The sequence below is a fragment of the Protomyces lactucae-debilis genome (assembly GCF_002105105.1).
Source record: "Protomyces lactucae-debilis strain 12-1054 chromosome Unknown BCR37scaffold_9, whole genome shotgun sequence".
NCBI lineage: Eukaryota > Fungi > Ascomycota > Taphrinomycetes > Taphrinales > Protomycetaceae > Protomyces > Protomyces lactucae-debilis.
In genome coordinates this window covers 495,483-518,168 of record NW_024468001.1, presented here as the reverse complement: position 1 = coordinate 518,168, position 22,686 = coordinate 495,483, and the positions used below count along the sequence as shown (strand labels likewise).

The following is a 22,686-nucleotide window of genomic DNA, read 5'->3' as shown; positions in this document are numbered from 1 at the left end:
CAAGGACAAGGCTTGCAACTTGAGGAGTGGAGAAAATGTCAAGCGAGTGCATAAGTCCGTAGAGCAGATATGGGCTACACTGGAGATCAGACGACGATCTCATCTGCTTCTCTTATACTCCGGTGCGATGCGGTATCACTCCTACCCCGTACTCCCTACCAGACAATGGAATATCGTGCCTGCAAGTACTGTCTTTGCGGCCCGAAGAGGTCAACTGGCGGCCCGACTCGATGGAAATTGCGGAGGCGGATTTAGCCTGAAACGGAACAGGACGTCATGGACCCGTCTAAGGAACTATCTGATGTCGCGTGCTATTATCATCTATAGAGCTGCGGGACTACTTCGCTGCTTCTTAAGCCAGCAACGCGCCCGTCCGCCTCGTACTCCTACTCACTGCAAGGTCGAGATCAACAAGTGTCCGACGCAAGTCTTTGATACTCGCATTCGGGTTCTGCAAGGTCATAGCGAGTGACTTGAAATTGCTTTGCTCAGTCTGCATATCCTGCAAACGAGGCAGTGCCGCACGAGAGATGGTGGCTACTGCTGGATCCAATTGAAGTTGTCGACGCACTTGTTGACATTGCGTGGCAACTGTCAGCAATCGTCGCGTAAGTGTGTCAAACTCCGTCCTGTCCAGTGAGCCATTGCCGTCTGCATCGGTCGCCAATCTCGTCAGCTGTTGAATCAGCGACTGCTCTTCCCCAAGCATAGAAACCATTCTGGATACACGGTCTGGTGGACTGACACTCGCGTCGACGATGCCTGGTACAGCCGTATTCGTGTCAAAGATGGGATTGGAAAGGGTGATGTCTGTGCTATCGACAAACTCGCCAAACGGCGACCCATTGATTCCATTGCTGACGCGAGAGACTGGGTTGAATGTGCCAACTGCATTGTTGGGGTCTTGATAATTGCCAACGCTAGAGCCATATCCTGTGTTGATGCCATAGTTGTCATTGTAGCCTGAAGGACCGTAGCTGCCAGACGTGCCCGCGTTGATTCCGTAGATGTCGTTGACAGCAGAACTGCCGTAGTTGCTGCCATAGTTGTCGTTGTAACGAGACGTACCGAAGCTGTTACCATAATTTGCACCTGAAAGGCTGCCAAAGTTGGGAAAGCCAGAAGGTGTGAAGCCCAAGTTGCTCGTGTCGAAGGAGCCATATTGTTGCGCAAACTGGTTTGTGAGAGTCTGCTGCTGATTTCGCAGATCCTGCACCTCCCTCTCGAGCCGAGTTCGATCCGGACCAACTGGTGCAGCGATCTGTCGCTGGGTAGACGACTTGATTTGATCTTGCAACTTGCGAATCTCGTCTTGCTGCTTCTTTTGCAAGACCTGCTCCTGAGCAGTCAATGTTCGCGTTTGCTGTTGCTCCTTGCGAAGTCGATTGACTGCATCAGTTGCCTTGCGCGTCTCTTCATCCAACTTCTTGCGATCAGTATCAGTCTGAGCGATCTCTCTGGCTACACGAGTTTGATCCAGCTTGCGTTGAGCCTCATCCAGCTGCTTCTTCTTCGAGGCCAGCTCTTTCGCTCGCTCCGCAGCAGCAGTTTTGTCATTCGCGGCTTTTGTAGCAGCAGTAGCTTTATCTGCGGCAGTCTTATCAGCCTCCCGTTGCTTTTCCTTGGAAGTCGTCAGACTTTTGCGCTCTTCCTCTTGCTTTCGTAGTCTCTCCTTGTTGGCGGCGTCTTCGGTGATCTTCTTGCGTTGGGCTTCATCCGCTGTAGCCTTACGCTGTGTCTCATCACGCTGCTTGTCCGGTGCTGTAGACGCCTTGGCAGGAGCTGGTTTCACCACATCGCGTTGAACAGGCACGGAAGAGGGCTTGCTGATGTTTCCACCAGTCGATTTTGGATCCTGAGCCTTCGTGGCAGGGCTTGTCTTGGTTACATCGTTTCCAGCAACAGCCCTGGTGTTGGGTTTGACCGGCTCGATTTTCCTCTCAGTTGGTTTTGACACTGGTGAGCTAGGGGCAGGGGTCGGGCTGACAGGCTTGGCTGGAGGCTTGACAGCAGGCTGTGGAACGCTTGGCTTGACTGGTTGCGGTGCTTTGGCTTGGGGAAGCGACTGAGGAGCGGCAGCTTTCACGGCCGGAGATGTCTTGAGTTGAGCACTTGGTAGCGGACTAGGTCCTGTCGAGCGAGAAGACGTCTGTCCAAGTGTCGACCCAGGGGAAAACGCAGGCGTGAAGATGGGTACAGGCGAAGCCGAGGGACTGCCCATGGCAGCCAGTGCAATGGCCAAGACGGCGTGAGAATGCTTCATGTGAGATAGATGGCTTGACTACCAACGGGTTCATGCTGCTGATAAGTATCTGCCATCCAGCTGCGACGATCGACCGTTGTTCAACCGTTCAACGTTTCACACCGTTGATATGATTTGTTTGCCGCATTCGCGCACTAGCAAAACTCACCACGCGCAGGCTGAAACGATGAATGCCTAAGATGATCCGTGACGCACAAAGCGGTTCTGCTTCTTCGGATCCGCCACCTTGGCACCGAGCTGTAAGACGCCGTCCGTGGGAACGGGCACAAAGAAGGCGTCAATCATTGCCTGCGTCACCTCACTGCGCGACGATGGCTGCCATTGCGGCTTGCGAGCCGGTTTTCGAACAAGCTTCTTGTCAACACCCTCGATAAAATCAGGCAAACGCATGAAATGCGTATGCAGCACATACTCCATCTCGCGACATTGCTCTGCAGTCTTGCTTTTGCCGCGCTTCAACATCTCAAAAGTGACAGAGACGGCTGTGGGTGAGCCAGATCGAAGGCCCACCAGCGCAGCTCTCGACCACGCATTGTTCATAGCTTCCAGTCTTGCGAAGATTTGATTGAGGTTCGGTGCAGTGAAAGTCTCCTTGATGTACTTGAGCTTTTCTTTGGCAGCAGCAATTGCATCGTTTGAAGGCTGAGAAGCTAGCCCGGTAAGCAGGCGATTGACCTGGTCGCGTGATGACGCTTTGCTGAGAGCTTGAACGGCTTCCTCGATTGTCTCAATTTCCATATAGTGCGTTGCGAGACCAAAAGCAACCGCCTCGTACCCCGTCAGACGATTTCCAGTCAGCGCAAGGTACATGCCGATACCTGGACCGAGCTGATTGAGAAAGTACGATGCGCCGACATCAGGGAAGAAACTGATGGAGCATTCTGGCATGGCAATCATCGTGTTGGGCGAGCAGACTCGAAAGTCTAGTGGTACGGAAAAACCCATGCCGCCTCCCATGGTGATGCTGTGCCAGAAAGCAACTGTGACTTTACTATCGAGCGTCGCACAGATATGGTTGAGCAGATACTGTCCACGCATAAAAGTGTTTGCCTTTTGTATCTCCTCGTCCTTCCCTGTCTTTGCTTGAAGCGACAAGGCCACAACATCACCTCCAGCACAGAATGCCCTGCCATTGCCTCTAAGTACGATTACCTCTACAGTCTCGTCCGTCTCTGCATACTGCAACTTTGTTTTGAGGAGGTGAGTCAGCTGGTCGGACAAGGCGTTGAGCTTATTGGGTCGATTGAGTGTGTACTCCACGACAGAACCGAGTCTCCGCTCCAAGAGCAGGTCAGTAGATTCAGAAGACATGTGCAATCAGCTCAAGCACAAAAGTCGCGTCGTTGCATCTCGTCTTGCCGTCTCCGCAAACTGAACCGGGAAAGGCGGAGTCTGTTCAGATGGCAGAAGTCACCGTGGCGTTCCATCGCCAGGCATGGGTCAGCGCTGTGGCATAGGCTACTTCGCGGTCTCCATCCAGTCCTCGAGTGACCGAAAGACTCACTGATGGGCTAGTGTTTGGCTTCTTTAACTCCTCCTGCAAGGTTTGACACCTATTGAGTGGCAAATTTCCGTGCAGCCGCCAGGTGAGATCGCCGAAATGTACAGTAGACGGAGCCGAGAGGTTCAGAGTCGTGCACACTTCGGTATCATGCTTCATCTCGAAAGTCAAGTCTCGAAGGGCGATATTGTAGAAACTCGTGCTGCTCAGCTTCAGTTCTGCTATCACACGTCTGCTCGACATGTCTGGTTGATCCTCAAACTTCATCCGAATAGGGCCAACTGGAACTAGACGATTCGCCAAAGTAGGGAGAGTGGTAGTCAAGGGATCAAACTTGACACGAACACCTGAAGTTAGCCTCGATCTCTAGAGAAATGACATACGAAACACTTTGTACGCTTCGAGCACACCATCAAGTAACAATGTCGGGCTGGTCTTTTCAGCTACCTCTGCAAGCCAAGATGACAGCGCATCGAAATCCTTGACGACAACAGACTGACGAATCTCCAGCTCTGTCCCGTGTACGGAAGTTCGTATCCTGGGCATGATCAATTCGCCAAAGACCGTCCCATTGTGTATCATTCTGAGGAACCCAGATTGTATCTCAGCCATGGGTGCCCCTGCATTGCTGAACGTCCCTCGCATTGCCAGGCTGAGAGCGCCTTGCGTCATGTTTCCAATCTCAACATGGTGCCAGATGATGGAAGCCGAGGCTAGATTAGCAGCGATTGTCGTAGCATAGACCCAGCAACTGATTCCGAGCAATAGGCCAATCAAGGCGAATATACTGAATGCATAGATGAACCAGTATTTTTGCAGATGAGTGCGTTCAGTGTCTGTCAGGGGTAGTAGCCCAAGACTGCTTTTGCGCCGTGCGTTGTCTTCTTCCTTCACATTCATGGGATAATGCATGTATCTGCTGTGATGCGTCACTTTCAGTTGCATGGATGTCTTGGAGCCCTGTCGTGTCCTGACTTCAGCCAGGTACTTGGCCATGTCGAGCGCATCCAGCCGACGCACCGGCACATTCAGCTTTGTCGATGTCGATGCGAACTCTGCGGCATTGTGAAGGCCTGATAGTCTTGTTTTTGGCGAAAGTTCCGCGCTGAAGATGGACTCGCTCGGCTCTTCGTCGTCGTCATAAGGCCCAACACGCAAGGATTTCAGGATATCTTGGCGCTGGAACTCTTCAATTTCATCTGCAACAGAGAAGATGACACGCTCTCCAGGATGTAGCATACCAAAGTGATTGTCAGCTGTCAAAATGAATGGCAGGCCAGCCGGCTTTTCATTGTCTCGGGAACGCATCTATTTGCCACACACCATCTGAAACAATGCCTGCTTCGAATGGACAAATGAGCAGACCAAGAGGTGGAATCATCTCGAGTTGTGTGAATACGTGATAGAAGCTGCACGTCTAAGTGTAATAGAAGCGAGCCATCCAAAAGCTCACTTAAAGGTCAAGCCAAGCTCAAGTGCCAAAAACTTGAGCTGATCACACGTCTCATCCACCTTCTTCGAGGTTGGCTTGCCTGCACCATGCCCAGCATCCTTCTCAATCCTTGCAATCAGCGGTCTCTTGTTGTCTCGTCGCTGATGCTGGATTTCAGCGCAAAATTTGAGTGTATGAGCGGGAACGACACGATCATCGTGGTCAGCTGTGACGAGGAGTAGACTCGGATACTCGGTGGTTGCACTGATGTTGTGAAGTGGCGAGTACCCTCGCAAGATGGGAAACATCTTTTCGTCTTCTGGGTCACCATAATCAGATCGCCAGGCAGCACCAATAGTAAATTTGTGGAATCGAAGCATGTCCAGCACACCTACCGCAGCCATGACGGCACCATATAACGCCGGCTGTTGCAACATACAAGCAGCCACCAGCAACCCACCATTCGACCCTCCATAGATTGCGAGCTTCTCAGGCGACGTATACTTCTCCTGCGCTAGATGCTTCGCAGCCCATTGGAAATCCTCAAATGCTTTATGACGACGTTCCTTGATGGCAGCCTTCCACCATGCGGCGCCATACTCACCACCACCACGGATGTTAGCAATAGCAACACGTGCACCAAAGTGCTTCATGAGAGTAATCCACAGTGGCGAGTACGCTGGCGACAGGGATATTTCGAAACCGCCATAGCCGTATAGAAGACAAGGCGTTGAGCCATCTCGTACAGCGCCCTTGAGACCTGTGATGAACATCGGGACACGTGTGCCATCTTTGCTGTTGTAGAAGACTTGTTCTGTTTCAAAGGCAGCCGGGTCTATGTCTGCGACGTCAGTTTGGCGATATAATGCAAGTCCTTTGTCTGTGTGGTGGTAGATACTCATGGGTGTGGTGAAACCGCCAACAGCGACAAAGAAGTCTTGCTGATCATGCTCAGCGACACAGCCATACACAGCGAGACCAAGTGGCAAGTCCAACTTTTGTTCGAATTTGCCAAAGCGGTCATAGATGCTCACTTCATCCTTGACATCATGCGTATAAGTCAAGATGAGCTTGCCGTTTTTGTAGGCAGTCACGTCATTGAGCACATCCGAAGTCTTTGGAACCAAGTCAACAAAGCCAGCTGCTTGATTGACAAGATCAAGCGTCACAAGCTTATACGTCTCCGCATTCTCGTTTGTTCGAAAGACAAAGACCGAGTCGTAGTTTGTAATGTACTCATACGCTGCTTTGAAGGAGTCGACAATGACATGCTTCACGAGCTTCTCCGGAGTCATCGATTTCCCATCAAGCTCGACAATCGTGAGCTTATTTTGTCGGGCAGTGCCCTCTGACGTTGTGACAAGCAGATACTTGCCATCATCTGAGATATCGCCACTGAACATGTGTGTGGGGTTTGCAGAATCCCTATGAAGGAGGATATCTTCGCTTTGTGGCGTACCAATTGCATGATAGTATAGCATAGCGTCCACATCTGCTGCAGTACCCGTACCACTGTTATCCTTTTCCGGGTAACGATGATAGACGAAGCCCTTGTTGTCTTTAGTCCATGAGATGCCAGAAACTGCATGTCAGCTTGGAAGATGTCATGAGAGAGCAGACTAACACTTGACAAAAATAATCTCATCCTCCAAGCGTTCAAGGGTATCGGTACTAGTCGTCTTCTTGACCCAGATGGTCTGGTTGTCACTACCTGCTTTTGAGATGCTGTACGCCAGCATCTGCCCATCCTCAGAGAAGGACGTACTGCCAAGAGCGACCGTTCCATCTGTACTCAGCACATTAGGATCAAAGAACAACTCCTTGGCATGTCTATCAAGCGACTTTGAACGCCAAATCTGCGACTGATTGAGGAGTCCGGGATTCTCGCTCCAGTAGAAGTAGCTATCGCCCCTGCGCCTTGGGACTGTGAACTTCTCATCTAGATGTGTCGTCAGCCCTCTGCCAGTTGCATCTCGTGGAGTATAGCCATCACATACAAGCATAAACGCTTGATACCGCCTCTCTCAGTGCATCGCCGTGTTGAAACTCGCCAAAGTATCGCTTGCTGCTGACATTCTGCGCGTCGACAAAGTCTCTGGTCTCTTGTGCATCTGGGTCTTCTAGGTAGCGATATGGGTCGTTGATTTTCGTGTTGCCTGGATAGATATCTGACACGTCACTGCGTCGCGGGGTCGGGTAGTCCATCAGCTTGTTGGTAGACATGGCACGCTGCGTTGAATTGATCGAGGTACTGAGTGTGAGAGATGGCCGTGTAGAGAGAGACTGCCTGAAGAAAGGAGATCTGTTTGCAAGTCTGGACCAGGACATGCAGAGTGCAGTAGTACTCAGTGCAGTACTCAGCAGTAGTACTCGGTACTCAGCCAGCTACAGCACAGTAGAGGCTACGAATATAGACAATGAGCATAGATCATAGAAGGCTTGCTACATAGACAAAGGCCTACCCGCTGATAAATACCGTCCAGGCAAGGACAAAGTAGAAGAGGCCTAGCGGGTAAACGGCCAGCAGCTTCTTGCTACCAAGCTCAGCACCTTGTAGCACACCAAGACTCGCAAACGTGCTCCATGCGTACATGCACGTCGTCACGGGAACGCGTGCCCATGCAGTATGAACGAATGCAGCCTGTCAATTATTAGCATCTGGACAAGCACATTGGATTGAGACATACGACCAACGCTGCGATGACGAGCGGAAAGAGGGAGTAGCCCAATACGCAGATGGACTGAAAGAAGGATAGCTTCGATCCTAGCAGCTTCATGTTGAATGTCACAACTGCCATGCCAAACCACACTAGAGAGAAGATGCCTGTAAAGACCAAGGTACTTTGGTTATTCCTCGCTGCAAAGGACAAGAAGAGAGAGAGCAGCAAGCAGAAGATGAGGGGCCCCCATAGGTCCCATGTCCGATTATCTGCGTCGCCAGCTGGATACAGGACAAATTTGAGCTTCGTTCCTATAGCCTTGATATCGTTGAGGAGTGTTGTAGAGACTGGCTCATCGAGTGTATTGCTGCCCGTGTACCGACGATCGCTAAAGTTCTCTGATGAGATAGAAGTTACTGGCTCTTGATGTGAGCCTGCTGCATAGCCTGATACAGACGCCTTGCCGGCTGCTTGGGAGGATGTATTGGTTGTGAGTGGATCTAGCCGGTTGAGGAGATCGCGCTCATCTGCCTCACTGTCGCTGGAGTCTGCCTCGATGGTTACATCGTTGTGCAGGCGGCTCTCTGTGTCGTAGGACATGGCTTTGCGTTCTAGATGTAGCCTGCGACTAAGACTGAGCTTGCCTGATCAAGGTGTGGTCGTCTTGCTCGTCGCGTCAGAAATCCAGCCAGGAACAACTTTGAGCTACAACCAATCTTGACCAACTGCCGGCATCTGTGCCTCATCCAATAGCTGAAGGCTTTCTCTGCTTGAATTTATACTGCTTCCCATGTCCAGCTTTCTCAACTCCGATTTGCTCAAAGGCCTGACCCAAGACGGCCTCTTGCCGCTTTGGATGACCCTCGTGTCCGGTATGGCCTTGTTCAACGCTGTTCAAAACTACCTCACGACGTCATTGACAAAGCGAGTATACTCCAAAACCCAGCAAGGTAGATTTTGCTCCCTTGTGATGCTAAGACTGACGCTGCATAGTCAATGCCTTACAGGCTAGGACATTCGGTGTTTGGACCATCACCTCTGCACTCATCCGGGCTTATGCCGCAGTCAACATCCATGATCCGATGTATGCAAGCTCCTGACTCCTTTCAATCTGTATGCTGACTGCCAGACTTTATCAGCTCGCATTGTACTCTTACTACATCGCTGCTTTCCACTTTGGCACCGAGATCCTCATCTACAGGACAGCAGGATGGGGTGCCATCAGTCCTGTCATCGTTTCTTGTGAGATCCTTTCTGCTTTGTAATGAAAGAGGCTAACCTGTACCAGCGACAAGTATCGTATGGATGTTGACACAACGACAACACTACATCCTGTAAACTCTCTCAATATCCACTATACCCACCACCACCATACGGCGGCTGCTGTGGAGGCCGTTGCGGTCCCTGCGCGCCCATATTCAACCTCTCTAGCCGCTGCCGCATGATATCCGCTTCTGCACTGCTGCTTCCACCACCACGCAAAGACTGCATCAAGCTACGCCCTTCCTGCTGACGCGCTTGCACATACTGCTGCACTTGTGCCAAAATCCCACTCGCCAACCCTGAAAGCTGCTCATAGAACGCAGCAGCCTGTTCAGCAGACTGAGCAAGTCCTGCATACAACATTCCCGCTCTCTCCAATTTACTCACCTTTTCCTGCTTCTCCCGCGTAGCTTGCTGCCATTTCGCTTGCTTTTTCTGTAGAGTCTTATCCTCGAGAACTTGTGCAAAGACTTGTGTCAACTCCTCAACGAGCTGATCCTGTCGTGCGAGCGTCGCCGCAATTCTCGTCCGGTGTGGTCGGAACTTTTCCAATTCAACAGCAAACACGCGTTGCTCAATGCCAGGGGTCTTGCGATTCAGGATAAGCACACCAGCGATATCATCGGCGCGTGCTTTTGTCTTGAGGTCATCGAGGGTAGTGTGGCGTTCCTTCTTGACGAGGGCGACTTTCCGAACAAGGTCATCGACATGGTCGACCTTAACGGCAATTGCATTTGACACTTCGCGCTCACCGGCTTCATCCTCTCCTAGATCCAACAGGCTTGCTGCTCCAGCTGATTGTTTCCCACCCTGGCCTGCGGAAATCAAGATGTTGCGAAAGACCACTTCGAGATGCTCAGGATCAGCATTCCCCAAATCCTTCACTTCCTCTGCAATCTCAGCCAACGATTGCTCTAGCTTAGCATCCGATTCTGTCGCTGTACGCAAAGATGCAGCAATACTCGCGAGATTTTCACGTAGGCCTTTCGTAAGCATCTCACTCGGTTGTTGTGTCCAGCGATCGCCGTAATTCCCGCGCATACCTGACCAGCCTCTTGCCTCCTTATCTAGTTCTTCCTGACTTTGCTGTAACTGCGCGGCAACACGCTCGCGCGCTGCTTTGTTTGCTTCGACTCGGCCAGCGAGACCACCCGTAAAACGACGTTCCTGCTGTGAAATGCGCCGTTGCATCTCTTGCAAGTCCTGCGAGACGGATTGTAATTCCTGCGCAAGTTTGTCGTCGCTTTGTTTGAAACGATGCAGCGATTTAGGCAAGCCGAGGTACTCTAGCGCTGTACTCAATTCCGTATCGCCGATTTCTGAACGCTCCTGTTCTGCTCGGAGCATCTTGTCGACCTCATCCGAGTAGAGCGATGCTGACTCGTGGACGGCCAAGGGTACTAGTTTGCTGAAGATGTCATTACCAACGATACGCGAGACATCTTGTCCTGCATATAGACTCGTCAGGGAAATAGATTTCGCTGATGCCAACTTCCCTACAGGCGGTAATGCTGATTCTTTCGCCACCAGTTCATGATAGATCAAATCATTCTCCTTCTTTGCAGCCGCATACTTGTCATTCACTTCTTCGGAGATGACTTTGACGAGATCAATCAGAGCTGCACCTGGGTCATTAGACATGTGTGGGTATCGCGCAAATTCATTCGCATGTGATTTAGTGGATGAGCTTGCTTCTTTTGCCAGTGTGCTCGCCACAGTGAAGCGTGCAACAGAGACTCCATAGGCTGCTTTGCTATCATCAACGATGGCTTGATGGTATTGTGCCAAGCAACTAAAATAGCGTTCCTTGCACTGCGCGTACGGTAGCCACACACGGTCGATATTGCCAGCGAGGACCAGTTCAGTGAGAGATTCAGCAGCCGTTTGATAGAGATTCGCCGTCTCTGCAGCTAGCTTTGCGATAATAGTGGATTTACCAGCACTCCGAACTTGTTGCTCCGTAAAGACTTCTTGGGCTTGCGCTAGCATGACCGTTGATAATGTCTTGACCATCTCTCTGGACAGATCTGTGCTCGGCGCATGCAAGAAATTGTCATTGATGAAGCTGAGAAGACCCGCGCATGCCTGGAAACAGTGGTACGCGCGCTTCATACCCTCGATCTCCGTACGGGTTTGTGAAGCAGCCGTATAGGACAAGATGGCGGCAATGTTGAACAAGACGCATGCCTTTTCATACGCGAGTGAGAATTGTGCAATTTCGGCTTCTGTGAATGCATCATGCCAATTGAACGAGATGCGAATATGGTCTTCACCGATGGGAAAGCGCAACTCGAGGAGTTCTAGCTGACCATAGTATCGGTACAGCAAATCACGACCCACCTCATCGCGTCCTGCACCACACATATCTTGACGCAAACGATTAAAGGTCTTGCACTCTTCCGTGTACTTCTCTGCTTGGCCATAATTGCTGCCGATGAAGTGACGCAGTGGCCGAATGAGATCCACCTCATCCGTCTGCTTCATCGGCAAGAAAATCATGGGTGCTTGTCTAGGTGCAGCCATTGCTTCCCGCTTTTGTTCACCACACACGGGGCCTGCCACAGAGACGAGGGCCTGTGCGTAGGTAGCCAGACAGTCGCGATCGTGCGTGGGGGTTGCATGCTGTCGGCTGTGGCGCTGCTCGTGTGGCTTGTGCTCGAAGAAATTTGTTGAAAGCGACTTGCTGCTGCTACTACTGCTGCTACTACTGCTACTACTGCTAGTACTCCTGCTATTGCTGCTATTGCTGTTGCTATTGCTACCCTTGTTGCTGACTGCTCTTGCTCCCACCGTGACTGGCTACTACTGCCATGTTCTCCATCCTCTCCGGCGGGACGAACCTCGCAAAGCAAGTCAAAGTCCTTGAAACATCCACAAGAGACCATGAAAATGCCCTCAAACGCAAGCGCGATGCAATAACAAGCCTCGAGCCCATCTCTACACCTGAAGCTTGCACTGTCTTGAGAAGGCAGCTACGCATCTCAGTGACAGGAGAACCTGCAGACGATCCCATCTTCCCCATTACCCATTTTAAAGCTGCATTGCCTGCATTCTTGCTCCCAAACTTCGAGACATTGGGCATCGAGAGTCCAACGCCCATTCAGATGCAAGCCATGGCGGTGATGCTGCGTAAATTTGACCTGTTTGCCTGTGCACCCACGGGTTCCGGCAAGACACTTGCCTTTGCGCTACCCATCCTCGCTTCCCTCAAACGGCACAAGGAAGATGGCTACCGTGCCGTTGTGCTGAGTCCAACACGCGAACTCGCAACACAAATCCACGAGCAGTTCAAGCAGCTGACACCCAAAACCGGCATCAAGTGTAACTTGCTCACTAAATCCAATGCGACGATTCAAGGCACAAAGGAACCTGGACTTGCACGGCATTACGATATCCTCATCACCACACCACAACGGCTCGTGAACGCCATCAAGGAGGACAAAATCGATTTGTCCAAAGTCCGGCAACTTGTGCTGGATGAGGCGGATCGCTTGTTTGAGGAAAACTTTGTCGAACAAACTGATGAGATCTTGGCGGCTTGCACAAGTAGTAAATTACGCAAGGCTTTGTTTAGTGCGACTTTACCGAGTGGCGTTGAGCAGCTTGCCAAGAGTGTCATGTCGCGGCCCATTCGTGTCATTGTCGGAAAGAAGGATACGGCGACCGATTTGATTGAGCAGCAGCTCAAGTACGTGGGCACCGAACAGGGCAAGCTCATGGAATGTCGCTCACTTGCCAAGTCTGGCGCATTGAAGCCACCTGTACTTATCTTTGTGCAGAGTATTGACCGAGCGAAGCAGCTCTACGAGGAACTCGATCAGGAGGGTCTCAATGTCGATGTGATCCACTCCGACAGGCCACAAGTCCAGCGCGATGGAGTCATCACAAACTTCCGGGAAGGCAGGACATGGATTTTGATTGCTACTGAATTATTATCTCGTGGTATTGATTTCGAAGGTGTCGAACTAGTCATCAACTACGACTTCCCACAATCCGTGCAGTCCTACATTCATCGTATTGGTCGAACAGGACGTGCTGGACATCGTGGCAAGGCCATCACCTTCTTTGCAAAGGAAGATGGACCATTTCTGAAATCAGTGGCGAGCGTCATTCGTGCGTCGGGTGGCGAGGTACCGGACTGGATGCTTGACCTCAAGAAGCCCTCGAAAAAGGAAAAGAAAGCGCTTCGCAAAAAGCCTGTTGAGCGGAAAAACATTAGCACAACATCGCGATATGAAAAGGAAAAGGAGGCACACAAGAAGCAGATGATTCGCCAATCGCTCGTGGCAAAGAATCGAAAAGAGAAGGAGGTTCAGTCGGCATAGAGCATTTCATTAGGCATACAAATATTTACTTGATGCAGTGAGCGATAGTGCTAGACTTGGCCTTGCAACTTGCTGAGCAGATTCTTGATGCGATCGCCCATCCGTGGCTGCCCTCGTTTCGTCATTGAATGTTCTCGCTTGGTTGCCAAAGCACGCTGCCTCTTGCGTTCAGTCAGCTCACGTACTTTTGCTTCTAGTTGAGCAGCTTCGTCTGCATGTTGTTGCCGTACTGACCGCGCTTCCTTCTCAGCAGATGTAAACTTTGTTCTTCGCTTTGAAGCATCATACGGTTGGAAGCCTGTGCGTTTCTCGGAAACAGCCTTGAGTGCCTTGCCAGTGGACATTCTGGTCTTCTTCTCGACCACAGCACTCTCTTCTGCTTGATCGGACTCTGTAGCTGTGGCTTCTTCCCTTTCTGCAGCTTGCTGGGCTTTCGCTTTCCGTTGATCTTGGCGAATCTTCTTGATAGCAGCTGCGGCAGGAGTCTTGTCCAGAGGATCCTCATCTTCATCACTCCAATCATCGACGACAGTCTTTTGCAGCCACGGTGCTTGCATCGCCTCTCCCTCATCTTCTTCAGTCTCTTGATTCTTCATCTTTTTCGCCAGTGCAGGCGCCTCGGTCGGCTCTTCACCCAGGTACCCTTCCTCCTTGAGTACTTTTGCATACTTCTTCTTGAGTTTCGCCTTCTGTATCAGGTTCTCCTTCAATCTATCTTGCTTGCCACGGTATGCATCAGCCGGCAATGCTTTGAATGAGAAGCCTTTCTTTGGTTTGGCTGTTGTGCTGCTGGAAGGGGTCTTTTTAGGACGAGCACTTGCCTTGTCGGCACCAAAGGACTTGCCAGTAGGTATTCCTTTGCTATGCGATCGGCCCTTCGCGGTCTGTTTCTTTTCAGCAGGCATGCTGTTGCTACTAGCTTGAGTATACTTGGTCCAATGTCGCGCTTGCTCGTCTCTGTCTCAACTTTCAGGTTCATCGCACGGATTTAAGTCAAAAATGCTTCAAATTGTCTACCTGAAGAAAGAGAGTGCTAGCTTGTTCTATGCTATAGAGCCTCTGCCGACTCTTGACCGAGGCCATAGATGCGCATGACACTCTTGTTTGGGTCCTTGACAAGGATGTACTTGCCATCCTCCTGCTTCATGCATACATCCACAATCGTACGGACGATACCCCAGCCATTGGAGAGGTTGAGATTCATCTGCGACGCAAACTCGCGAGGCTTGTATGTCGCTGTGGCCAAGATCGTATGACGCTGTGCATCACGAGGAGAGACACGCGAAACAAATCCAATCTTCATGACATCGACACCAGCGAGAATGGCCTGTGCCGTCCATCGAGCAAGCTTGCTTGAATTGTTCTTCATTTCCGTTGCAACAATCGCACCACGCTGCGTGTCGAGTTTTGAGCGCCAGTCAACAGCACCACCAGCACCGAATGCCTTGCTGTCAAATTCATTGAGCGTCTTGATGCTGATAAGTGCATCCTCGCCAGACGGCTGCTTCATGACTCCATCCACCTCCGATCGCACAACAAGCGTCACAGGCTCTTCAGCAGACGTTGACACATCAAATAAGCGGTACTTGTACGCTTTCGGTGCAACAGGTTCCGTCTCTTGCTTTTCGTTGTAGAAGGGGTTTGGGTGCTCCATCTGCAGAGAACCGCTCTCACCAGAATCAACCACTTGCAGGGCAAAGTTGGAGTTGATGTGGGTCGCTTCCATGGAGAGCGATGCAGGCGTGTTGATGCCACCGCCGACATTGCCTTCAGGATCCATTGGAGGCTCAAGTGCATTCTCATTGACGGTAAGGAAATCAAAGGGACCACCCTCGCGTTTGTCAAAGAAGAGCTGGTCGCCCTTGCGTGTGACAATCATATCCCATGGGTAAACTGTACGCGACGCACAGAGCAGCATAGAAAGCACATTGTCTGTGACGAAGATTTGTGCGGCCTTCTCGCTTGCGAGCCGTTGAATGATGGGATCTTCAGAGGCGGTTGGGTTGTACTGCACTTTGTCCACCACAGCCAAGGTACGCTCAAGCTTGACACTGGTCTTGTCAAAGGCGCGATCGTAGTACTGCAAGAAACCATAAGTCTCCAAGTCATCGCCTTCTCCAACGTCGAGATTGAGCTTCGCAAGTCGGTTGAACTCAATTTCTTCGAGAAGCTGCCAGTCGGCCTTGACGGTGATGGAAGCATCACGCATACGTTGCGGCTTGTCGTCCTTCCAACCGAATCGACGACCACCACGACCATAGCCCTGATTTCCGTAGCGTCCGCCTTGTCCACCACGACCGCCATGATCACCACGACCACCAGCACCACCTGGACCGCCACCACGGCTATTGAAACCACCACGACCACCAGACTGGAAACCACCCCGATTGCCACCACGCATCATACCAGCGCCGCCTCGACCTCCACGACCCAATGTCGTCTTGGTGGGTCGATTATCAACAAGACTAAAACTCGCCTCATCTTCTGCATGGGCATAAGCAAATAAGGAATTGGCAGCACCAGCACCACTGCCATACCCACCAGCATTGACATCACCACGACGACCACCAGGACCGAACGCACCAGTCCGCATACGTTGAGCATTCTCATTACGTTGTACCTGGGCTGGATCAGCCGCCCAGTCGGCAATCTTGCCTAGACGGTCGGTCTTTGTGAATGGAGCAAAGAATTCAATCTTGTCATTTTGCTTGTTGAGGAAAGGTTGACTGAGGTCAGGACCCCATTGATCAGTCGGGCCTAGGTCAGGCAGACGAAAGGAAGGTGCCATGAGTTGTGTCAGACGCTGCTTCTGTGCTCTTTTGCTCGTTTGTGACTTTGGGAAGGAAAAAAAGATCAAGCACGTGACTACAGCGAAATCCAGGAGCAAAAGAGAAGTATTGAGGAAGAGCTGTGGGTGGCTACATCTTGTCCATAGAGGGCAACCAACTGGAGTGTCGGGTAAAAGAGGCACAAAGGCCGAAAAACAAAGATATAAATGCTGCGGTGACGCTTGTGAACGCTGAAAAAGAACGGAGGAAGGATAGAGGTTTTCTCACTGCTTGACTTTTGAGAAGGAAAGGTCCGTCGAGACGGGACGCTTGTTCATGACTGGAGGTGCCCACTCTGGTACGAGTTCCTGGATTGTCTCAGAGAGGATTGTGACAGTCAAAGGCTTCTCCAGGCGCTTCTCAAAGTGTACCATATCCAGCACCTCGCTCGTAGAATACGAAGTCATTGCCACAATGGGAGTGTCCCGGTTGATTTCAGATGAGCTGCGAATCAGTCTCGCCACTTCCGTACCTGACAGCCGAGGAACTTTGATATCGGTGAAGATGATGTCAAAGACGACATCGCCTGTGGCTGCGGCAACAGCTTTCGCACCATCCTCGACGCTGACCACGCGGCACTTGAGCTTAATGAGCATAGCCTCCAAGACCCGACGCGAAACTGGATTGTCTTCACATATGAGAACATCGAGCGGAACGTGCCGACGCTGGTAGATCTCAGGGGTCGAGCCGCCAGTGTGCTCTTCATTCAAGGTACTTGCAGATTCCGAAGTTGCAGGGAAAGACATGGAAGCCAGGCGTTGACTGCGTTGTCGTCGTCGGTGTACTCTATGCAGCGCACTCGCAGCGTTCGAAGGCGTTTCGCCATCACTGGAGGAACTCGGCGTTTCTGCATCAAAAACACGAGAAATGCGCTTTGAAGAGTTCCAAGCAAATGGCAGCTCAGGCCGCTGCATCTGACTACCCATAGTAAAGGCACGATTGCGCGGACTTGGCAGCGTCGCTGATTTGACAAGCTTCGGAGACGGAAGAGTATCGAGTGGCAGTGACTTGGATGTGAGCTTGGTTCTGATAGGAGTCGGCTGCCGGCCACTCGTGCCGCTTGAGCCAGGGCGTGCTTGATCCAACGAAGACACAAAATTCTCATGCAAGGTGGCGGTTGAAACAGAAGCACGATGACGATGCCCAGCAGTGAATGTACCACTCTGTGCATTGAGTGGAGAACTTGGGATAGACATGCGGTTCAGGTATGCAGAGGGTGAGATGGGTGTGCTGGACGATATGCTCGAAGCGGACGACATGGAGCGTCGCACAAAGCTCGAACTAGACGAGGCCGAACGATGGTGGTGTGGCATTTCTGCTGGAACGGAAATGGGACTTGAACTGGAGTGTTCTGAGCGAAGTCTCTTGATGGCATCCATGTTTTGCTTCTCAAGAACACCAAGATTCTTGAATGTGAAGGATCCAAAGTCGTCGCGGCCAGGTTCGCTTAGACGGCGGTTGCGCGACTTGCGTTCACGGACATGTGCAGGTATAGAGAGCGGCATAGCTGTTCGTTTGCCAAGGTGCTTTCCGCTAGACATGAGCTTTGCAGCATAGGTCATCTTTGGGACATTGGTCTCACGATCAGAGGCATTCGGAGAGTGCGCCAGAGACCTCGTGGCGTCAGAATCGTCATCAAAGATGAGATCCGTTGCACCACGTTGGTCGAAATACTCTGTATCCTCTGGGTGGTCGGGCGTCGGTACAAACAGTGCTTCCTCTTCTGAAATGGTATTCCACGAGATGCCGTTGAAGAATGGGTGTTGCTTGATATCCTCAGCACCATTCACGGAACCAAGACGATCGCTTGGTGCCATAGCCATCAGCTTGATCATCAAGTCTTTCGCCTCGGCAGACACGCCTAATTCCGCTTCAGCCTCTGCTGGCGGCCACTCGATGCGATGATTGAGAATGTTCTCGAATACCTCCCCTGGTGACCCAGCATGGAAAGGTGGATAGCCGTACATAAACTCAAACAAGACAACGCCAAGTGACCACCAATCGACCATATCATCTTGGCCACTGCCGTTGATTGTTTCTGGTGCAAGATAGTCTGGCGTGCCAACGAATTTCTTGTTGCCATCGTTGGGGTCAAAGAGCTTCATTGCTGGCGGTGGCATCAACATGGCACTTGGCGCGTGCGTCGTAGGCGAGGCTTTGCTTGGGCCACTAGATTCGCTTGCGTCGCCCGTGCTGCGTCCATCGTCTGAGCCTTGGTAACCTGCATCGTTAAGATTCAGCTTACTGACAGCAGGGAAAGCAGTGTCGGGCTCTGTGCGAACTAATTCGCAAGATTCACCCTGACTAGCTTTGCGGTCCCGCAAGTTGAAATAGCTCTTGTCTGAGCGGAACTCGCTTGGTGACATGGGTCCAATTGCCGGTGTAGACAATGCGGAATTTGTGAACTCGAAAGAGGCATGGCGCGGACCTCCTGAACCAGATGGATGACGAGACGTATTGAAGAGATCAGGCACTTCGGGGTGGGAGGAGGTTCGAGCACGATTCTGACGACCAACGAGACCGACACGAGACAAGCCGAAGTCAGTCAACTTGAGATGACCATTGTGGCTGATCAGTAGGTTGTCTGGCTTCAAATCACGATGGATGATTCCGCGCGAGTGGAGGTATTCCAGGCCAAGCACCACTTCCGCCATGTATCGACGAGTCCAGTCTTCAGGCAAACAACCAATTTGCTTGATGAGTGCTGCACAATCACCGCCGTTTAAATACTCCATGACGAGATAGAGATACTCTTTACTTTGGAATGTGAAGAAGAGCTTTGCGATGAAAGGTGATTCGGTTTGAGCCATCATGATGGCTCGCTCAGCTTTGATATTGGTGACTTGATTTTTAGCAATCATATCGGCCTTCTTGAGCACCTTGATGGCATAATAATCGCCGGTAGTCTTCTTCTTACTCAAGTAAACACTGCCAAAAGCACCTTTCGAAATAGGCTTAATAATTTCAAAGTCCTTGATACTCGGCGGGGCTGGTCGTGCAGCAGGAGCAATACTCGGTAATCGCGGCGACAAAGGAGGCGCCATGCTCATCTTGCGCTCTCGGTAATTCGTATCTGTTGATGTCGAATCGCTTGCACTCAGTGTTGGAGAAGCATTCGGACTCAGTCTCTCCTTCTCAAGAAGATTCAAGCGAGGATTGACCATTTTACGACCAGGTGATGTGCCACGGTCTCTGTCTCTTGCAAGGCTCGATGCACGACTTCGACTGACAGCACGTGAAGAGCGACGAGAGGGAGAATAGCCAGCAGGTGCTTTGCCACTACTACTGCCACCACTCGGCAAGCGAGGCACTTCGTAGATACCAGGTCGACTCTGCCGCCTTTCAGATCGACTGGCACGACGGACAAGGTCTGAAGCGTCGACACTGCCACGGCGCGTTTGGTCGCCACTTGACAAGATAGCTTGCTCATTGTCGCTCTGCGCAGAAATAGAGCGTTGCATCGGCACACGCGGTGGCAGTCGCCGTGTAGCAGGATCATTCACGCTGACTGGTGGGAACTGTGAAAGCGGGCTAGAAGCACGCACATCGCCATCCAGAGGGCCATCAGCGATCGACATGGCTCGTTTCGTTGGCGAAAGGAAGCCGCTGCCTAGACTAGCGAACGGACTTGCTGAGCCTGAGCTGCCTTCTGGACGCAATTGAGGTGGTATCTCCCTTGCAAACAAAACAGGTGAGCCAAGCTTCATTGAAGCCAGGGCTTTGCCAAGACCAGGTACATCTTCGCTTGGTTTTTGTATAGGCGGCCCGAACGGTGAGTCTTCCGGTTCGTGCTCAGTGACTTCGCTCAGCGAATCTTCGTCCATCATGAGTTGAGCATTCTCCAATGTCTGGTCAATCAGATCCTGTACCCGCAAATCGATCTCTTGGCGAATCTTTTCTGAGTAATGAATAGTATTATGCAGACGCGTGACTGCGTTGAGCTTTTGTGAAACGAGCTCATGCGTCGCTTGATAGAGCGCGAGCAACGCGGGGTCTTCGAGTGAGGGAGTCTGCCAGTCTTGCACTTGTGTGATGCGATTTCTTGAATCTGGAGACTGGATGCGCGTAAAGACGTCTGTACCCTCCGCATCAGGCAGAGCAGGCGTATTGATATCAATAGCGAGATCGCAATAATCGAGAATGAGCTCAACGGTGCGCAGGTGGGATGTCTTGGCCTTGGTCGGCTTTGATTTGCCTGGAGCCGATGGGCTACTCGATTGAGACTCGGCAGGAGAAAGCGATCGGGAGCCAAAGTGAATGCCGTGAAAAGTCGCTAGACTTGCATCTGTTTCGAGCTGGCGCAAAACATCGGCGATGATCTGCCGTTGCTCCTGCAGATGATCATGGCAATCCTGCACTTCCGACTCTGACTTGTGGGAAACGATGCAGAGCGCCGTATGCTTTTCAAAGAACCAAGGCTGTATCTGCCGATCGCAAATATTGCACGTCAAGGGGTCTGGCATGGGTGTTCCTGGGTCTTCAATCAAGTTTGAAAGGAACGTGGAAAGAAACTCTGCGCCGCCTGCAAGAGCCTCTGCCAGTTCGGAGTCGAGATTGGCATCCAGCCAAGCCTTGTTGTCTTGCACAACATTGAGCACCCACATGGTCTAACGTTAGCTCCTCGCCGCGCGTCTGGGCGATGTTACGTGAGTGGGCTGCCCCGAAGAGCGATCGTGAATCAGTATACCAGTTGCATCCACCTCAAGCGCCTCTGGCAATGGGGCTGACAGACTGATTGTAAAGTCATCAGACTCGAGCCGCGGTATCCGGTGGTCAACCGAGTCTGCTGGCAGCGCGAGCCAGAATGTGATACGAACAGATCGCGAGTCGTCCTCGATCAATTGCGCGGTGGCTCGTGAGAAGCACGTTTTGTCCTCGTCTGCTAAAGTCTCGCTGATGGGCCGATCGTATAGCGACTGTGGATCAGTCCTGGGAGTCAGTAACTTGCATCAAATGGGAACATCGTACCCGATGAGGTCTTGCCAAGATGGAGATATCCAGCGAACAGAACCTTCCAAGGAGAGTTCAACAATGATGGATCGTGTCTCATTCGCGGCGCGATTGAGGTCGATATTCTCTCCGTGAAGCTTTTCATCCTCAGAAGAGCTTCCATTGTGGTCCATTCGATGAGTCGTCAAGTGTAGGGGAATTGGACGATTGAAATATAAGACCCAGAGCGATGTCTAAGAAAGCAGGAATGACAGCAACAGAAAATGGCCGAGCGTTCGCCCTGAAACCAGCTCAAAAATAGCGGTAGGAAAAGAAGCAGCTCAATAAGATGCAAAGCGGGTCGATCGCTAGGCGTCGGCCGTTACGCAAGTCAATGATGCGCGTCGTAAGCAGCGACACAAACTGCGATACTGTCAAGCGATGACTGAATGGCTCTCTCGCTAGCGCACAGATCCCAGAGCGTGTCAGGCGACTGTTGTTGCAGATGGGATACTGATGCGCTTTGGGCGCCCGTATCCGAGGTAGAGTTGCAGATGAAGAAAACAAAGCTGGCGCACTTCTCAGAAGAGGCCCATGGCTCGGCGCGCGCCGCAGGCTAATAATGGCGCAGGTTCTGAAGGGGGTTGTGGGTGTTGCGCCAATATTGATGCTGCTGGAAGTCGCGTTTGAGCCAGAAACGCGCACGTGGGGTGCGACAAGAGCAGCAAATTGACTAAAGCCTGCTGAGACACTGCTTGTACTGTACATGTTCATGACATTCTGAAGGGAATGTCCATCTGCTAGCTGGCTGTTTATCGCCTAGATGCATGATCCTGCGCTTCTCCTCTTGTTGCAGCCCACGATCTGATCTATACGGGTTGCTACAATCAGTTGCTCCCTCACAACTCGAAAACTCTTGTTAGCTGTTGTAAAGTCTCCTTTGCATGCAGGCGCCAAAGTTCTCATCCTTCAAAAGCCAAAAGAAGTCGAACGATGAAGAGCCACAGTCGAGTCTTGTCAATCATGAGCCATCATCAAACCGTGCTGATGCAACCACTGCTCCTTTTGCCTATACCGTGAGGACAAGTCAACCCCTCAAGCCTGAAGCTGGCATCCTCGAAGCAAATACTCCTCCTAAGAAGGACGTTCGGAGGAAGCGAGCTCGCGAAGAGCGTGCCGAGCGCAAGCCAAGACGACGGAGCAGATCTCCAAGGCTAGAAAAACTGCCAGTTCCTCAATCAGATTACAGCGTGGATCTGGTCGGAGACTGGCAGAATGCCAAGTTTGGGCGAAATGGGAAAGTACCTGCATACCGGCGACGCGCTTCGCGAGTCCTTGGGCTGCCGTCACAGTTTGGCGTCGAGCCTTTAGAATTGTCTGAGGCTGGCCAAACGCCCAGTGCCGCGCAAGTCGGCTATCTACTGAACAGTAATCCTCACCAAAGGTTCTCTTTATCACTCTTACCGGAACCTGACAGACGCATCG

At 51.6% G+C, this 22,686-nt stretch overlaps 9 protein-coding genes across 9 annotated transcripts; 2 read left to right on the top strand and 7 right to left on the bottom strand.

Annotated features, from left to right (window-relative positions):
* Positions 1–281: 281 nt before the first annotated feature.
* Positions 282–1,081, bottom strand: BCR37DRAFT_379704 (uncharacterized protein). Its single transcript, XM_040869317.1, has one exon. The coding sequence runs from the start codon at positions 716–718 to the stop codon at positions 353–355; it is 366 nt and encodes a 121-aa protein (XP_040725552.1). The 5' UTR covers positions 719–1,081; the 3' UTR covers positions 282–352.
* Positions 1,082–2,437: 1,356 nt separating this feature from the next.
* On the bottom strand, positions 2,438–3,574 carry BCR37DRAFT_347248 (ClpP/crotonase-like domain-containing protein; the record flags this gene model as incomplete). Its single annotated transcript, XM_040867757.1, has 1 exon — positions 2,438–3,574. The coding sequence occupies one exon, from the start codon at positions 3,572–3,574 to the stop codon at positions 2,438–2,440; it is 1,137 nt and encodes a 378-aa protein (XP_040725551.1).
* A 1,639-nt stretch (positions 3,575–5,213) lies between these two features.
* BCR37DRAFT_392880 (prolyl oligopeptidase) lies at positions 5,214–8,456 on the bottom strand (the record flags this gene model as incomplete). The annotated part of the gene is made up of 5 exons (XM_040871221.1): positions 5,214–6,778; positions 6,821–7,135; positions 7,194–7,447; positions 7,659–7,837; positions 7,884–8,456. 5 exons carry the CDS (start codon positions 8,454–8,456, stop codon positions 5,214–5,216), a joined length of 2,886 nt encoding a protein of 961 aa, XP_040725550.1.
* Positions 8,457–8,646: 190 nt separating this feature from the next.
* Positions 8,647–9,121, top strand: BCR37DRAFT_392879 (uncharacterized protein; the record flags this gene model as incomplete). The annotated part of the gene is made up of 3 exons (XM_040871220.1): positions 8,647–8,806; positions 8,850–8,940; positions 8,986–9,121. 3 exons carry the CDS (start codon positions 8,647–8,649, stop codon positions 9,119–9,121), a joined length of 387 nt encoding a protein of 128 aa, XP_040725549.1.
* A 23-nt stretch (positions 9,122–9,144) lies between these two features.
* Positions 9,145–11,701, bottom strand: BCR37DRAFT_379697 (BRO1-like domain-containing protein). Its single transcript, XM_040869316.1, has one exon. The coding sequence runs from the start codon at positions 11,640–11,642 to the stop codon at positions 9,201–9,203; it is 2,442 nt and encodes an 813-aa protein (XP_040725548.1). The 5' UTR covers positions 11,643–11,701; the 3' UTR covers positions 9,145–9,200.
* A 117-nt stretch (positions 11,702–11,818) lies between these two features.
* Positions 11,819–13,590, top strand: BCR37DRAFT_379696 (P-loop containing nucleoside triphosphate hydrolase protein). Its single transcript, XM_040869315.1, has one exon. It carries the CDS (start codon positions 11,930–11,932, stop codon positions 13,442–13,444), a length of 1,515 nt encoding a protein of 504 aa, XP_040725547.1. The 5' UTR covers positions 11,819–11,929; the 3' UTR covers positions 13,445–13,590.
* On the bottom strand, positions 13,431–14,390 carry BCR37DRAFT_379695 (uncharacterized protein). The gene has a single exon (XM_040869314.1). The coding sequence runs from the start codon at positions 14,347–14,349 to the stop codon at positions 13,495–13,497; it is 855 nt and encodes a 284-aa protein (XP_040725546.1). The 5' UTR covers positions 14,350–14,390; the 3' UTR covers positions 13,431–13,494.
* Positions 14,391–14,410: 20 nt separating this feature from the next.
* BCR37DRAFT_320201 (eukaryotic translation initiation factor 3 subunit D) lies at positions 14,411–16,390 on the bottom strand. The gene has a single exon (XM_040866988.1). It carries the CDS (start codon positions 16,230–16,232, stop codon positions 14,493–14,495), a length of 1,740 nt encoding a protein of 579 aa, XP_040725545.1. The 5' UTR covers positions 16,233–16,390; the 3' UTR covers positions 14,411–14,492.
* Positions 16,391–16,496: 106 nt separating this feature from the next.
* BCR37DRAFT_392874 (uncharacterized protein) lies at positions 16,497–21,395 on the bottom strand (the record flags this gene model as incomplete). Its single annotated transcript, XM_040871219.1, has 3 exons — positions 16,497–20,879; positions 20,919–21,201; positions 21,241–21,395. 3 exons carry the CDS (start codon positions 21,393–21,395, stop codon positions 16,497–16,499), a joined length of 4,821 nt encoding a protein of 1,606 aa, XP_040725544.1.
* Between the last annotated feature and the right edge of the window lie 1,291 nt (positions 21,396–22,686).

Bases quoted from the DNA above. Each gene is read 5' to 3' on its own strand.
- BCR37DRAFT_379697 (XM_040869316.1), bottom strand. From the start codon at position 11,642: ATGGCTGCACCTAGACAAGCACCCATGATTTTCTTGCCGATGAAGCAG.
- BCR37DRAFT_379704 (XM_040869317.1), bottom strand. From the start codon at position 718: ATGGTTTCTATGCTTGGGGAAGAGCAGTCGCTGATTCAACAGCTGACG.
- BCR37DRAFT_320201 (XM_040866988.1), bottom strand. From the start codon at position 16,232: ATGGCACCTTCCTTTCGTCTGCCTGACCTAGGCCCGACTGATCAATGG.
- BCR37DRAFT_379696 (XM_040869315.1), top strand. From the start codon at position 11,930: ATGTTCTCCATCCTCTCCGGCGGGACGAACCTCGCAAAGCAAGTCAAA.
- BCR37DRAFT_379695 (XM_040869314.1), bottom strand. From the start codon at position 14,349: ATGCCTGCTGAAAAGAAACAGACCGCGAAGGGCCGATCGCATAGCAAA.